General features: G+C 38.0%; 1 protein-coding gene across 3 annotated transcripts in view; it reads left to right on the top strand.

The window, feature by feature from the left end:
• LOC138851073 (cytochrome P450 2L1-like) overlaps nucleotides 1-17401 on the top strand; it is a gene marked incomplete at its 5' end in the record, with an annotated part of 31415 nt that extends 14014 nt beyond the window's left edge. Inside the window, 2 exon segments of one of the 3 annotated variants that reach the window (XM_070105202.1) lie at nucleotides 11460-11653; nucleotides 17263-17401. In XM_070105202.1, coding sequence (XP_069961303.1) covers nucleotides 11460-11641 — 182 coding nt within the window. 3 annotated transcript variants of the gene reach the window in all.
• Nucleotides 17402-18068: the final 667 nt, after the last annotated feature.

Raw genomic sequence — 18068 nt, 5'->3', positions numbered from 1 at the left:
AAAAATTCAAAATAGAAAGCAAGAGTAATATCAGAGGGGCCTGGAGACATGACTGACGAACAAAGAAAATGTTATTTTAGAGCCAGGAATGTCTACATTGTTCATTCTGGACCCTATTTTGAAATTCATATTTTTTAATTTTCGTGAAATAGGCCAAATTGCAAATTTCTGACCACGTTATTTGGTAGTTGAAATCGGTAAATGGGCAGTTTCTTGTACTCAATTGATAGAAAAAGTGGAGTTCTAAAGAAATAGCTATGAGTTTGGTCGACTGGAGGAATGGAATTAGCCGAAAAGAGGGCTCAAAGAGGGCAAAATCTCCTATTCGTAAATATCGCCGAGGTCACTAACTTCGCGAAGCATAATTCCATCAGTTTTCCATCAAATTTTGTTCTCTTGGTGTCGTTACAATTGGGAAAAAATTCTCTATCATTCCATAAGAATTTTTTTTTTTTCAGGGGGGGGGGGGGTGTTTGTGACACCAGGAGACACATCAGGATTTGGGGTTGCGACAGTCAAGAGGTTAAATCATCATCATATTTCAACAAACTGGCCACATCCTACTGAGGCTGGGTGACCCAAAAAGAAAAATGAAAGTTTCTCTTTTTAAATTTAGTAATGTATACAAGAGAAGGAGTTACTAGCCCCTAGTATAAATTGTAGTAATTATATTTTGCTGCTTGTCTACTATAAATTTTAGTAATTATAAATTTTGCTATCTCCCATTGTTGTAATAATACATAATTAAAATTTACCATTCCATAACCTATGTCTAGTTTTAAGTAGTCTGTAAGAATTAGAATTATTCTGCCTGAAATGTTCGTGAGTTAGTGGCTTTCTTTGTGCCTGACAGATTGTACTGTACTGTATTGTACTGTACTGTACTGTATTGTACTGTACTGTATTGTACTGTACTGTACTGTATTGTACTGTACTGTATTGTACTGTACTGTATTGTACTGTACTGTATTGTACTGTATTGTACTGTACTGTATTGTACTGTACTGTACTGTACTGTACTGTACTGTACTGTACTGTACTGTACTGTATTGTACTGTACTGTACTGTATTGTACTGTACTGTACTGTACTGTACTGTATTGTACTGTACTGTATTGTACTGTATTGTACTGTATTGTACTGTATTGTACTGTACTGTACTGTATTGTACTGTACTGTATTGTATTGTACTGTATTGTACTGTACTTTACTGTACTGTATTGTACTGTATTGTACTGTACTGTACTGTATTGTACTGTATTGTACTGTACTGTATTGTACTGTACTGTATTGTACTGTATTGTACTGTACTGTATTGTACTGTATTGTACTGTATTGTACTGTACTGTATTGTACTGTACTGTATTGTACTGTATTGTACTGTATTGTACTGTATTGTACTGTATTGTACTGTACTGTATTGTACTGTACTGTATTGTACTGTATTGTACTGTACTGTATTGTACTGTACTGTATTGTACTGTATTGTACTGTACTGTATTGTACTGTACTGTATTGTACTGTATTGTACTGTACTGTATTGTACTGTATTGTACTGTACTGTATTGTACTGTATTGTACTGTATTGTACTGTACTGTACTGTATTGTACTGTACTGTATTGTACTGTATTGTACTGTATTGTACTGTACTGTATTGTACTTCACTGTACTGTATTATACTTCACTGTACTGTACTCTATTGTACTGTATTGTACTGTACTGTATTGTACTGTAATGTACTGTACTGTATTGTTCTGTATTGTACTTCACTGTACTGTGTTATACTTCACTGTACTGTACTGTATTGTACTGTATTGTACTGTACTATACTGTATTGTACTGTATTGTACTGTACTGTATTGTACTGCATTGTACTTCACTGTACTGTATTGTACTGTATTGTACTGTATTGTACTGTATTGTACTGTACTGTATTGTACTGTACTGTATTGTACTGTACTGTATTGTACTGTACTGTATTGTACTGTATTGTACTGTATTGTACTGTATTGTACTGTACTGTATTGTACTGTACTGTATTGTACTGTACTGTATTGTACTGTACTGTATTGTACTGTACTGTACTGTATTGTACTGTATTGTACTGTACTGTATTGTACTGTATTGTACTGTACTGTATTGTACTGTACTGTATTGTACTGTACTGTATTGTACTGTACTGTATTGTACTGTACTGTATTGTACTGTATTGTACTGTATTGTACTGTACTGTATTGTACTGTATTGTACTGTACTGTATTGTACTGTATTGTACTGTACTGTACTGTATTGTACTGTACTGTATTGTACTGTACTGTATTGTACTGTACTGTATTGTACTGTACTGTATTGTACTGTATTGTACTGTACTGTATTGTACTGTATTGTACTGTATTGTACTGTACTGTATTGTACTGTACTGTATTGTACTGTACTGTATTGTACTGTACTGTATTGTACTGTACTGTATTGTACTGTACTGTATTGTACTGTACTGTATTGTACTGTACTGTATTGTACTGTACTGTATTGTACTGTACTGTATTGTACTGTACTGTATTGTACTGTACTGTATTGTACTGTACTGTACTGTACTGTACTGTATTGTACTGTACTGTATTGTACTGTACTGTATTGTACTGTACTGTATTGTACTGTACTGTATTGTACTGTACTGTATTGTACTGTACTGTACTGTATTGTACTGTATTGTACTGTACTGTATTGTACTGTACTGTATTGTACTGTATTGTACTGTACTTCACTGTACTGTATTGTACTGTACTTCACTGTACTGTATTGTACTGTACTTCACTGTACTGTATTGTACTGTACTGTATTGTACTGTATTGTACTGTACTGTACTGTATTGTACTGTACTGTATTGTACTGTATTGTACTGTACTGTATTGTACTGTACTGTATTGTACTGTACTGTATTGTACTGTACTGTATTGTACTGTACTGTATTGTACTGTACTGTATTGTACTGTATTGTACTGTACTGTATTGTACTGTATTGTACTGTACTGTATTGTACTGTACTGTATTGTACTGTACTGTATTGTACTGTACTGTATTGTACTGTACTGTACTGTATTGTACTGTATTGTACTGTACTGTACTGTATTGTACTGTATTGTACTGTATTGTACTGTATTGTACTGTACTGTATTGTACTGTATTGTACTGTATTGTACTGTATTGTACTGTACTGTACTGTATTGTACTGTATTGTAATGTATTGTACTGTACTGTATTGTACTGTACTGTATTGTACTGTATTGTACTGTATTGTACTGTATTGTACTGTACTGTACTGTACTGTATTGTACTGTATTGTACTGTACTGTATTGTACTGTACTGTATTGTACTGTACTGTATTGTACTGTACTGTACTGTATTGTACTGTATTGTACTGTACTGTATTGTACTGTATTGTACTGTACTGTATTGTACTGTACTGTATTGTACTGTATTGTACTGTACTGTATTGTACTGTATTGTACTGTACTGTATTGTACTGTATTGTACTGTACTGTATTGTACTGTACTGTATTGTACTGTACTGTATTGTACTGTATTGTACTGTACTGTATTGTACTGTATTGTACTGTATTGTACTGTACTGTACTTCACTGTACTGTACTGTATTGTACTGTACCATATTGTACTGTACTTCACTGTACTGTACTGTATTGTACTGTAGTTGTACTGTACTGTATTGTACTGTATTGTACTGTACTGTATTGTACTGTACTGTATTGTACTGTACTGTATTGTACTGTACTGTATTGTACTGTACTGTATTGTACTGTACTGTATTGTACTGTACTGTATTGTACTGTACTGTATTGTACTGTACTGTACTGTATTGTACTGTACTGTACTGTATTGTACTGTACTGTACTGTATTGTACTGTACTGTATTGTACTGTACTGTATTGTACTGTACTGTATTGTATTGTACTGTACTGTACTGTATTGTACTGTACTGTATTGTACTGTACTGTATTGTACTGTATTGTACTGTATTGTATTGTACTGTACTGTATTGTACTGTACTGTATTGTACTGTATTGTACTGTACTGTATTGTACTGTATTGTACTGTACTATATTGTACTGTACTGTATTGTACTGTATTGTACTGTACTGTATTGTACTGTACTGTACTGTATTGTACTGTACTGTACTGTACTGTATTGTACTGTACTGTATTGTACTGTACTGTACTGTATTGTACTGTACTGTATTGTACTGTACTGTATTGTACTGTACTGTATTGTACTGTATTGTACTGTATTGTACTGTACTGTATTGTACTGTACTGTATTGTACTGTACTGTATTGTACTGTATTGTACTGTACTGTATTGTACTGTACTGTATTGTACTGTATTGTACTGTATTGTACTGTACTGTATTGTACTGTATTGTACTGTACTGTACTGTATTGTACTGTATTGTACTGTATTGTACTGTACTGTATTGTACTGTATTGTACTGTACTGTATTGTACTGTATTGTACTGTATTGTACTGTACTGTATTGTACTGTACTGTATTGTACTGTACTGTATTGTACTGTATTGTATTGTACTGTATTGTACTGTACTGTATTGTACTGTACTGTATTGTACTGTACTGTATTGTACTGTACTGTATTGTACTGTACTGTACTGTACTGTATTGTACTGTACTGTATTGTACTGTACTGTATTGTACTGTACTGTACTGTATTGTACTGTACTGTACTGTATTGTACTGTATTGTACTGTACTGTATTGTACTGTACTGTACTGTATTGTACTGTACTGTATTGTACTGTATTGTACTGTACTGTATTGTACTGTACTGTACTGTATTGTACTGTACTGTATTGTACTGTATTGTACTGTACTGTATTGTACTGTATTGTACTGTACTGTATTGTACTGTACTGTATTGTACTGTACTGTATTGTACTGTACTGTATTGTACTGTATTGTACTGTACTGTATTGTACTGTACTGTACTGTATTGTACTGTACTGTACTGTATTGTACTGTACTGTATTGTACTGTACTGTATTGTACTGTACTGTATTGTACTGTACTGTACTGTATTGTACTGTACTGTACTGTATTGTACTGTACTGTATTGTACTGTACTGTATTGTACTGTATTGTACTGTACTGTATTGTACTGTACTGTATTGTACTGTACTGTATTGTACTGTACTGTATTGTACTGTACTGTATTGTACTGTACTGTATTGTACTGTACTGTATTGTACTGTATTGTATTGTACTGTATTGTACTGTACTGTATTGTACTGTACTGTATTGTACTGTACTGTATTGTACTGTACTGTACTGTACTGTACTGTATTGTACTGTACTGTATTGTATTGTACTGTTCTGTACTGTATTGCACTGTATTGTACTGTTCTGTACTGTACTGTATTGTACTCTATTGTACTGTACTGTATTGTATTGTACTGTACTGTATTGTACTGTACTGTACTGTATTGTACTGTATTGTACTGTACTGTATTGTACTGTACTGTATTGTACTGTACTGTATTGTACTGTACTGTATTGTACTGTACTGTATTGTACTGTACTGTATTGTACTGTACTGTATTGTACTGTACTGTATTGTACTGTACTGTATTGTACTGTACTGTATTGTACTGTACTGTATTGTACTGTACTGTATTGTACTGTACTGTACTGTATTGTACTGTACTGTATTGTACTGTATTGTACTGTACTGTATTGTACTGTACTGTATTGTACTGTACTGTATTGTACTGTACTGTATTGTACTGTACTGTATTGTACTGTACTGTATTGTACTGTACTGTATTGTACTGTATTGTACTGTACTGTATTGTACTGTACTGTACTGTATTGTACTGTATTGTACTGTACTGTATTGTACTGTACTGTACTGTATTGTACTGTACTGTATTGTACTGTACTGTATTGTACTGTACTGTATTGTACTGTACTGTATTGTACTGTACTGTATTGTACTGTACTGTATTGTACTGTATTGTACTGTACTGTATTGTACTGTACTGTATTGTACTGTACTGTATTGTACTGTACTGTATTGTACTGTACTGTATTGTACTGTACTGTATTGTACTGTACTGTATTGTACTGTACTGTATTGTACTGTACTGTATTGTACTGTACTGTATTGTACTGTATTGTATTGTACTGTACTGTATTGTGTTGTACTGTATTGTACTGTATTGTACTGTATTGTACTGTACTGTATTGTACTGTATTGTACTGTACTGTATTGTACTGTACTGTACTGTATTGTACTGTATTGTACTGTACTGTATTGTACTGTACTGTATTGTACTGTACTGTATTGTACTGTACTGTATTGTACTGTATTGTACTCTGTTGAACTGTACTGTACTGTATTGTACTGTACTGTACTGTACTTCACTGTACTGTATTGTACTGTTCTGTACTGTACTGTATTGTACTGTACTGTATTGTACTGTATTGTACTGTACTGTATTGTACTGTACTGTATTGTACTGTACTGTATTGTACTGTACTGTACTGTATTGTACTGTACTGTATTGTACTGTACTGTATTGTACTGTACTGTATTGTACTGTACTGTACTGTACTGTATTGTACTGTACTGTATTGTACTGTACTGTATTGTACTGTACTGTACTGTACTGTATTGTACTGTACTGTATTGTACTGTACTGTATTGTACTGTACTGTATTGTACTGTATTGTACTGTACTGTACTGTACTGTATTGTACTGTACTGTACTGTATTGTACTGTACTGTATTGTACTGTATTGTACTGTACTGTATTGTACTGTACTGTATTGTACTGTATTGTACTGTACTGTACTGTATTGTACTGTACTGTATTGTACTGTACTGTATTGTACTGTACTGTATTGTACTGTACTGTATTGTACTGTATTGTACTGTATTGTACTGTATTGTACTGTACTGTATTGTACTGTACTGTATTGTACTGTATTGTATTGTACTGTACTGTATTGTACTGTACTGTACTGTACTGTATTGTACTGTATTGTACTGTATTGTACTGTATTGTACTGTATTGTACTGTACTGTATTGTACTGTACTGTATTGTACTGTACTGTATTGTACTGTACTGTACTGTATTGTACTGTACTGTATTGTACTGTATTGTACTGTACTGTATTGTACTGTACTGTATTGTACTGTACTGTATTGTACTGTACTGTACTGTATTGTACTGTACTGTACTGTATTGTACTGTACTGTAGTACTGTACTGTACTGTGTACTGTACTGTACTGTACTGTGAAGTACTGTAGTACTGTACTGTGAACTTACTGTACTGTACTGTACTGTACTGTACAGTACTGTACTGTAATACAATACAGTACAATATAGTACAATACAGTACAGTACAATACAGTACAGTACAATACAGTACAGTACAGTGAAGTACAGTGAAGTACAGTACAATACAGTACAGTGTTGTACTGTACTGTACTTCACTGTACTGTACTGTATTGTACTGTACCATATTGTACTGTACTGTACTTCACTGTAATGTATTGTATTGTACTGTACAAAAAAATAAAGGATTTGATTTGAACACATTCTCCCAAATATTTACATTCTCTTCATCATTCTTCCTCCCTCCAATCTTTTATTGCATGTTATTACTCTGATTACCTTTTTTGATATTAACTTCCAACTTAATTTTTTTTTTTATATATCCCGTCCCAAACTCCTCCACTGCCTTCTGCAGTTTCTAGTTTAAATTTTCCTGAGGCTCTTTCATTAGAAAACAGTAACATGACACCTTCCATTTTATATCAGAATCATTTTATTTTAAACCAGAATCATTGATTTAAACTATAATCATTATCATTTAAACCAGAATCATTAGCTTTTAATCCAGAATCATTATCTTTTAAACCACAATTTATCTTTGAAACCAGAATTATTATCTTTTAAATCAGGAACTCTCTTAGGTAATAGCATTGACTTCTTTTACAACCACATCATTTTTTTTAGCTTGGGATTCCTTTGGGTCACTTTGCAGGATGGGGTGACTCAAAGAAAATACCTTCACCATCCATCATTCTATTGGTCTTTCCAGAATTGTGCTGACATCACAGTTTATATTACCCTCCAATTACCCTATCAGTAAAGACATTAAATAACCACATTAACACTATAACAAGGGTCTAGTAACCCCCATCTCCTGTATAAATTACTACAAGTGCTTCTTGACTTACGATGGGGTTACATTCCAACAAACTCATCGTAAGTCAAAAATATCATAAGATGAATATGAATATATGCCTCCAGCCTTCTCCTCGCTGCAACATTCATCACCCATGCTTCACACCCATATAAGAGCGTTGGTAAAACTATACACATTCCCCTCTTTGCCTCCAAGGACAAAGTTCTTTGTCTCCACAGACTCCTAAGTGCACCACTCACTCTTTTTCCCTCGTCAATTCTATGATTCACCTCATCTTTCATAGACCCATCCGCTGACACGTCCACTCCCAAATATCTGAATACATTCACCTCCTCCATACTCTCTCCCTCCAATCTGATATTCAATCTTTCATCACCTAATCTTTTTGTTATCCTCATAACCTTACTCTTTCCTGTATTCACCTTTAATTTTCTTCTTTTGCACACCCTACCAAATTCATCCACCAATCTCTGCAACTTCTCTTCAGAATCTCCCAAGAGCACAGTGTCATCAGCAAAGAGCAGCTGTGACAACTCCCACTTTGTGTGTGATTCTTTATCTTTTAACTCCACGCCTCTTGCCAAGACCCTCGCATTTACTTCTCTTACAACCCCATCTATAAATATATTAAACAACCACGGTGACATCACACATCCTTGTCTAAGGCCTACTTTTACTGGGAAAAAATTTCCCTCTTTCCTACATACTCTAACTTGAGCCTCACTATCCTCGTAAAAACTCTTCACTGCTTTCAGTAACCTACCTCCTACACCATACACTTGCAACATCTGCCACATTGCCCCCCTATCCACCCTGTCATACGCCTTTTCCAAATCCATAAATGCCACAAAGACCTCTTTAGCCTTATCTAAATACTGTTCACTTATATGTTTCACTGTAAACACCTGGTCCACACACCCCCTACCTTTCCTAAAGCCTCCTTGTTCATCTGCTATCCTATTCTCCGTCTTACTCTTAATTCTTTCAATTATAACTGTACCATACACTTTACCAGGTACACTCAACAGACTTATCCCCCTATAATTTTTGCACTCTCTTTTATCCCTTTTGCCTTTATACAAAGGAACTATGCATGCTCTCTGCCAATCCCTAGGTACCTTACCCTCTTCCATACATTTATTAAATAATTGCACCAACCACTCCAAAACTATATCCCCACCTGCTTTTTACATTTCTATCTTTATCCCATCAATCCCGGCTGCCTTACCCCCTTTCATTTTACCTACTGCCTCACGAACTTCCCCCACACTCACAACTGGCTCTTCCTCACTCCTACAAGATGTTATTCCTCCTTGCCCTATACACGAAATCACAGCTTCCCTATCTTCATCAACATTTAACAATTCCTCAAAATATTCCCTCCATCTTCCCAATACCTCTAACTCTCCATTTAATAACTCTCCTCTCTTATTTTTAACTGACAAATCCATTTGTTCTCTAGGCTTTCTTAACTTGTTAATCTGACTCCAAAATTTTTTCTTATTTTCAACAAAATTTGTTGATAACATCTCACCCACTCTCTCATTACATAAATGTAATAATGATAATTATCTCTGAATTAGGGATGTTAGCACACTTCTGGGAAGACAGCAGTTAAATGAGTGATTCAAAGTTTTCAAGTGCAAATTTGAAGTTTATTTCCACATGATCCATTGTATATACAGGAATGGTTGACACTTGAATGCGCGCAGAAAGCCGATGGTTATGCACAGCATTTTGGACAAGTTTAAGCCTAAATTAGTATTACAGGGGCAATATACAGTACAAGTATGTTTTTAAGGACATTAAGTGTATAGAAATAACTTGACTTAAGAAATCGTAATGACACGATTGCAAATAAACCATACCCCCGGCCGGGATTGAACCCGCGGTCATAGAGTCTCAAAACTCCAGCCCGTCGCGCTAGCCACTAGACCAGCTGGTCTAGTGGCTAGCGCGACGGGCTGGAGTTTTGAGACTCTATGACCGCGGGTTCAATCCCGGCCGGGGGTATGGTTTGTATAGAAATAACACTGAATACATAATGGATGTATATGTAAGTAGATTAAATATATCATTGTACATGATTGTAAGAAAAATTATGTGTTTTTTTCCTTTTGTTTACCCTACTTTAGTGGGAGATAACCATTGAGGTAGAAAAACAAAAATATGTCTTCTGTACATCTGGCCTAATTATAATATGTGAATAACCTGCACATGAAACAAACAAGGTTAATTTCTTTTCAAGGTTACACTGAGATTATGAAATTACAATAATGGGGTACAGTACAAAGAGAGCCACTATCATGCCTAGACATTATGGGCAGACTTAATTTAATGACTTTTCTTCTTTCAACACGCCAGCCATATCCCACCGAGGTGGGGTGCCCCAAAAGGAAAAACAAATGTTTCTCCTTTTCTTCTTCTTTCAACGTACCAGCCGTATCCCACTGAGGTGGGGTGGCCCAAAAGAAAAAACTAAAGTTTCTCCTTTTAAATTTAGTAATATATACAGGAGAAGGGGTTACTAGCCCCTTGCTCCTGGCATTTTAGTCGTCTCTTACAACACACATGGCTTACGGAGGAAGAATTGTGTTTCACTTCCCCATGGAGGTAAGAGGAAATAAACAAGAACAAGAACTAGTAAGAAAATAGAAGAAAACCCAGAGGGGTGTGTATATATATGCTTGTATATGTATGTGTAGTGTGACATAAGTGTAAGTAGAAATAGCAAGATGTACCTGAAACCTTGCATGTTTATGAGACAGAAAAATGGACACCAGCAATCCTACCATCATGTAAAACAATTACAAGCTTTCGTTTTGCACTCACTTGGCAGAACGGTAGTACCTCCCTAGGTGGTTGCTGTCTACCTACCTACTACCTATATTAATGGCTTACATACTACTTAATACTAAAGGAATTGATCATAGTGTATACTTCTTCTATGTTTATAGCAGACAGTAGTTTTATTCTAATTTCAGTAGAGAGAGAGATTATAACATTTTGGTCCTACTTAGACCATTAAAAAGTCACAACAATACCTTTTTGTGTTTGAGTGTGACTTTGTAAATGATCCAGGTCAGACCAAAATGTCATCATAAGCTTCTCTCTCTCCCATGTGCGTGTTATTTGTGTATTATTCTGGTCATGGTATTGATCCTCTTTTTCTAATTTGTAATGCTGAAATTCACACACCAAATTTGTCACCAGGTCGACGGCAATGTCTGGGCGAGTCTTTGGCCAGGATGGAGCTGTTTATCTTCTCAGCAGCATTGCTCCAGAACTTCACCTTCTCTCCAGCACCCTCAAAAGAGATTGACCTGTCTCCTGAAACTGTTCCATTCGCACAGTTTTCAAAACTTCAAGATATTGTCATTACTATCAGGAAGTAGTGGTGTACTAAAGTTAGTTTGATATCTTTGCTATATATCCTGTTGATGGTAATCACATTTTAATTTTAAGGCTGCCCACAGTGTTTCTGTAGAGTAGCAGTATATGTCAGTCACCCTAATTGTCTAATATACACCAAGTCCTTGACTTACAAACACATTGAGAATCTTCTATATTGTGTATATCTTTATTATATCATTATTGTGTATAATATCATCATTATATATTCTTTCTTTCAACAAACCAGCCATATCCCACCGAGGCTGGGTGGCCCTGAAAGAAAAATGAAAGTTTCTCTTTAACTCTAGTAATGTACGTATATGGGAGAAGGCGTTACTAGCCCCTTGCATAAATAACAAAAAAAAGGCACAATACCATGACTGGAATGATCCACTTTGTAAATGGTCCAAGTGAGACTGAAACATTGCCGTAAGCTATTCTCTTCTACGTGCGGATTATTTGTGTGTAGTCTCTTGCTCCTGGCATTTTAGTCGCCTCTTATGACATGCATGGCTTACGGAGGAATAATTCTGTCCCACTTCCTCATGGAGAGTTTCGAACATATCCTAAAAATATCGGACAATGTTTGTAGTATTTCTCCATGGGGAGGTGGAAAAGAATCCTTTCTCCACTAGCCATGCATGTCATAAGAGGCGACTAAAATGCAGGGAGCAAGGGGTTAGTAACCCCTTCTCCTGCATATGTTACTAAATATGAAAAGAAAAAACTGTTTCTTCATTTTCAGGTCACCCTACCCGGGTGGTCACCCTGCCCGGGTGGTCACCCTGCCCGGGTGGTCACCCTGCCCGGGTGGTCACCCTGCCCGGGTGGTCACCCTGCCCGGGTGGTCACCCTGCCCGGGTGGTCACCCTGCCCGGGTGGTCACCCTGCCTGGGTGGTCATCCTGCCTGGTATAACGAGATTATTTGGTGATGCTGCAACGGAGTGGGGTTCAATGATAAACGTCTTCGGAGGCTTCTTGCTTTATTTGCAAGGTCATGGTGGGTACACAGGCTTGTGTGTTGTGCCCATGGTCCAGGAGGGTCATGCCCACTAGGGAGAGAGTAGACTTGTTGACTGCTTCTAGGCCTCTAAGTGAATGGGCGAGTGCGAGTGGGACCAGCGTCCCACTGACCTGGGCAGGCCTAGAGAGGGCAGCACCTTAGTGCCGCAAAATATGAACTAAGCTGGCAGACAGCATAAACTGTCTGTGCAGACAGTACAGGCTGTCTACACTGGGTGGTCATCCTGCCTGGGTGGCCATCCTGCATGGGTGGTCACCCTGCCTGGGTGGTCACCCTGCCTGGGTGGTCACCCTGCCTGGGTGGTCACCTTGCCCGGGTGGTCATCCTGCCTGGGTGGTCACCCTGCCTGGGTGGTCATCCTGCCTGGGTGGTCACCCTGCCTGGGTGGTCACCCTGCCTGGGTGGTCACCCTGCCTGGGTGGTCACCCTGCCTGGGTGGTCACCCTGCCTGGGTGGTCACCCTGCCTGGGTGGTCACCCTGCCCGGGTGGTCACCCTGCCCGGGTGGTCACCCTGCCCGGGTGGTCACCCTGCCCGGGTGGTCACCCTGCCCGGGTGGTCACCCTGCCCGGGTGGTCACCCTGCTTTGGTAGAAGACAGCCGATGTGTTAACAGAAAAAACCTAAAGAAAGATAAAGGTAGAGAATATTGACATATAAGGCATGAGATACCACAATTTCATTTCTGCAGTATATAGATAATGTAATTTACTTGTAATAAAATATTAAGCACAAAAGAAAGCCACTAACATGCTATGTATTTCAAACTAATCCTAATATGTAAAGATTACTTAAGAACTAGATGTAGACTATTAAGTAGGATTAATTATGTAGTATAATTATGAAGCTACCTGTAATTGTTTTACATGATGGTAGGATTGCTGGTGTCCTTTTTTCTGTCTCATGAACATGCAAGATTTCAGGTACGTCTTGCTAGTTCTACTTACACTTTGGTCACACTACACATACATGTACAGTGGATCCCCGGTTAACGAACTTTTTTCATTCCAGTAGTATGTTCAGGTGCCAGTACTGACCGAATTTTTTCCCATAAGGAATATTGTGAAGTAGATTAGTCCATTTCAGACCCTCAAACATACACGTACAAACGCAGTTACATAAATACACTTACATAATTGGTCGCATTTGGAGGTGATCGTTAAGCGGGGGTCCACTGTACAAGCATATACAGTGGACCCCCAGTTTACGATATTATTTCATTCCAGAAGTATGTTCAGGTGCCAGTACTGACCGAATTTGTTCCCATAAGGAATATTGTGAATTAGATTAGTCCATTTAGACCCCCAAACATACACATACAAACGCACTTACATAAATACACTTACATAATTGGTCGCATTGGGAGCTGATCGTAAACCGGGGGTCCACTGTATATACACACCCCTCTGGGTTTTCTTCTATTTTCTTTCTAGTTCTTGTTCTTGTTTATTTCCTCTTATCTCCATGGGGAAGTGGAACAGAATTCTTCCTCCGTAAGCCATGCGTGTTGTAAGAGGCGACTAAAATGCCAGGGGCAAGGGGCTAGTAACCCCTGTATAAATTACTAAATTTAAAAAGAGAAACTTTTGTTTTTCGTTTTGGGCCACCCCGCCTTGGTGGGATACGGCCGGTTTGTTTAAAGATGAAGAATAATTATGAAGTTAAATATTTTCATCTGATACAGCTACCCATCATTTTTTATTCTCAGTATGACCAAAAACTCTAATGGAAAACTTCACTTATTCACAGTTAACTGTAAAATTCATATATTATTCCTTCTGCAGGAAGGAATAATATATAAAGGAAAAAGCCTTTTCTTGAAAAGTCAAGATTTTTTCTTCTTTTTTGAGTAATTTTAGATTTTTATTCAAACACTGTGTCTTATTAATTGACAGTTATCATTTTTTTCTTAGTCACATGTCGATTAGACACAGTGTTTCTTAACGATATGCTCTGTGTGTGTCTTGTTCATTGTCTGTGTGTCAATGATTTGCTTGGACGACAACTCTGCCCAAGAGAGGCTGTGGGGTATCTCCCTCTCTGGCCTTGTCACAATATCTTCGAGTCAAGAACACTTATTAGGATTATCATCAACAGACCTGTGTGTGAATACCTGCAGCTCATTTTGGAGTTATCCTAGATAATTTACACATATGTTAAACTATGTATGATAATTATATATATGTGTACCTGTGGTATAAACCTTGGTAATAAATACCGACAAGTTGGTTTAGAAAGACACGTAAGCAAACACTATAACATATTTATTAGAAAACGTTTCGGTCCTGGAACCTTGATCACTTCTAACATACAGAGGTAGAAAGACATTATATATATAGGCGGAGAGTGAGATGTGACGCACGTGACCTGAGGAATGTCATAAGAACATAAGAATGGAGGAACACTGTAGAAGGCCTACTGGCCCATGCGAGGCGAGGGTAGACGATGAAATCACGTGACTCCTGTGTTGTTGGGTTGGTGCTGCTTAAGTATCATGTATGCCAATGTTTTTGAAATTTTGTAGTTTCCAGTGTTGCGTTCTATAGTGTCGGTGACGGTGATTAGTGAGGCTTCTAGGCACCGTCGGCGTCTGAGGTCTGGTTCGGTGAGAACGAGTTGTGCCTCGTTCCAGTTCATCAAATGCCCCGTGGAGTCTCTGTGGAGGACACAGGCGTACCTTACATCGTCTCTGTTAGAGGCATTTCGATGCTCATTCAGGCGGACTGCAAGATCTCTGCCTGTCTCGCCTACATATTTCTTGGGACAGAACCCACAGGGGATAGTGTAGACGCCTGCTGTAGAAGTTAGAGGTGTGGGGCTGCGTTTAGTAGTGAGGTCTTTGATAGAGGATGTGTTTATGGTGGAAACATTGATGTTACTCATACCAAGTGCCCGGCGAGTATTCGTGGCAACATCGCCACATGGGAGTACTATGAACTGTTTAGGGGGCTGTTCCATGGGCGGTTTGTCGAGGATAGCTTGTGCCTTGAGTCTGCAATCTCGGATGAAGAAAGATGGGAACTGAAGACGTGTAAAGGCTTGTGTTATGTAAGTGCATTCTTTTAGAAAACAAGGGCTGGAGATGCGAAGAGCTCTCAAGAAGAAGCCAATGAGGACTCCTCTCTTAGTGCGGGTATCTTGGTGTGAATAAAAGTGTATAAGATCGTCCTTGTTGGTAGGTTTTCTATACACTTTGAAGAGAAGTTTGTCACTGTCGGGAGATCTGCACAGTAGAACGTCGAGGAAAGGAAGTTTGCCATCATTTTCGAGTTCGTGTAAACTTTATTGATGGTTCGGCTGCATTGATCTTGTTGAGAAGGGCCTGGATATTGAGACGTCTCGGATAGAAAACTGACCACATAGATCCATTCTTTCATATGTAGGCCTACCAGCTTTCTCCCACTAGATTTGAGGGCGCTAGAATTTAGGCGTACTAGTACGTCAAAAACCCTGGGTCGTAAGCCGTACTAGTACGTCCGAAACCCTCAAAGGGTTAAGCATGACCTACCACCGCTGACTATGCCTTCATCTGCTGCACCTCCCTCACCTGACACCGGTATATAAGCACCAATCTTCCTGCCTGCGCTTCACAGTCTTCACGACTACGGTGATCATCAACTCCAAGTCTGAGGGACTGATTACCTCGTCTTTTGTATGTAGTTCTACAGTCTTCACATGATGTCGCTCTTGAAAAATAAACATAAATGCAGCATAATAAGATCCTTTATTGACTACATTTTGCCCACACACTGACTACGTTTCGTCCACACAGTGGGTTTTATCGTCAAAAACAGATCTGTTTGTGGCTTGATAAAACCCACTGTTGTCATTAAAGGATCACATTATTCTGCATTCATGTTTATTTTTGCATCATGTTGACATTTTTTACCATTTATCTCTATTATGTCCTTGTACTGATAAAGCCAAGATAGAGTAAAGACTTGTAGGTTGACAGAGAAGCCTTTCCCAACAGAGACAGTGCTGCAATGAACTGATTAACTCTTCAAGTGGAGTTAGAAACTGTGCTGAAGCTGGTCCTTGTTTTATGCTGGTGTAAATAGATGCTGGGGTTAGCTTACCAATTCCAAATTATATTATTCAAGTTTTTATACATTCTGGTAGTAGGTTGGTAGACAGCAACTGCCCAGGAGGTACTACTGTCCTGCCAGATGCTTGTAAAATGGAAGCCTGTAATTGTTTTACATGATGGTAGAATTGCTGGTGTCGTTTTTCTCATAAATATGCAAGGTTTCAGGTATGTCTTGCTACTTCTGCTTACACTTATGTCACACTACACTTGCATACAAACATATATATACACACACCCCTCTGGGTTTTCTGCTATTTTCTTACTAGTTCTTGTTCTTTTTTATTTCCTTTTATCTCCATGGGAAAGTAGAACAGAATTCTTCCTCCATAAGTCATGCGTGTCGTAAGAGGCGACTAAAATGCCTGGAGCAAGGAGCTAGTAACCCCTTCTTTTGTATATATTACTAAATTTAAAAGGAGAAACCTTCGTTTTTCCTTTTGGGTGACCCTGCCTTGGTGGGATATGACCGGTTTGTTGATATTTGATGATTTATACATTCTGAATTTTCAGAGCCTTAAGGATGCCTAAAGGATATATTTGGGAGTCAGCGCCCCCAACTGTCCTGCCACACACCCAGCTGCATCAACTGATCAGGGACATACTTTAAGCACCTTCGAAGTTCCTGTGTGAATTATTATTATTATAATCAAAAAGAAGCGCTAAGCCACAAGGGCTATACAGCGTTCCTGTGTGAAGACAGCCAGGGATCAAAGCGCTTTTGGAGTTCCTGATGGAAGACAGCCCTTGTGTGACCCCTGCTTTTCAATGGGATCATTTTGCACCACCTACCCAGCAGTACCTTGCTTTCATAGGGAGGGATTTCTGAATGCAGATTTGGAACCAGTCCCTAGAATCTTGCAGGTGTAAAGTACATATCTTTTTGGTTCTCATTCCAAGGAGCACAGGTAAAGGAATTTCAAATATAGACGAGATGGTATTATAAGTTATTCACTGGGTCTGAAGTGAAGACCAGAGATTCTGTGATTTAAATTTCCCACTGTAAATGTGAGCTAAGATGATACAAGCATTGTGCTATTGTATGTTGTAATATTGTATTAGGCTTTGCAATATTGTTCCTTACTACTAACCTGGGAGGTGATTCATACTTTATAGATGAACCTGATAACCTGTCATGCACTGTATGACTTTCAGTGTTCTCTCTCTTTTATCTTTTGATCTCTCCTTCTCTCTAGGGAGCTGCCTTGATGCCAGTGATGGGTTTTTGATCCAAAATAGTAGTTATTTCCTCTCCTTAGATCTGACCTGATTGCTTCCCAATTTCCACGCACAGTTTTCTGTCTTGTCCAGAAGTGATA

Source organism: Cherax quadricarinatus, chromosome 97, assembly GCF_038502225.1.
Source record: "Cherax quadricarinatus isolate ZL_2023a chromosome 97, ASM3850222v1, whole genome shotgun sequence".
NCBI lineage: Eukaryota > Metazoa > Arthropoda > Malacostraca > Decapoda > Parastacidae > Cherax > Cherax quadricarinatus.
The sequence above is the reverse complement of the archived record's forward strand: the minus strand, read 5'-3'. Positions and strand labels throughout refer to the sequence as shown.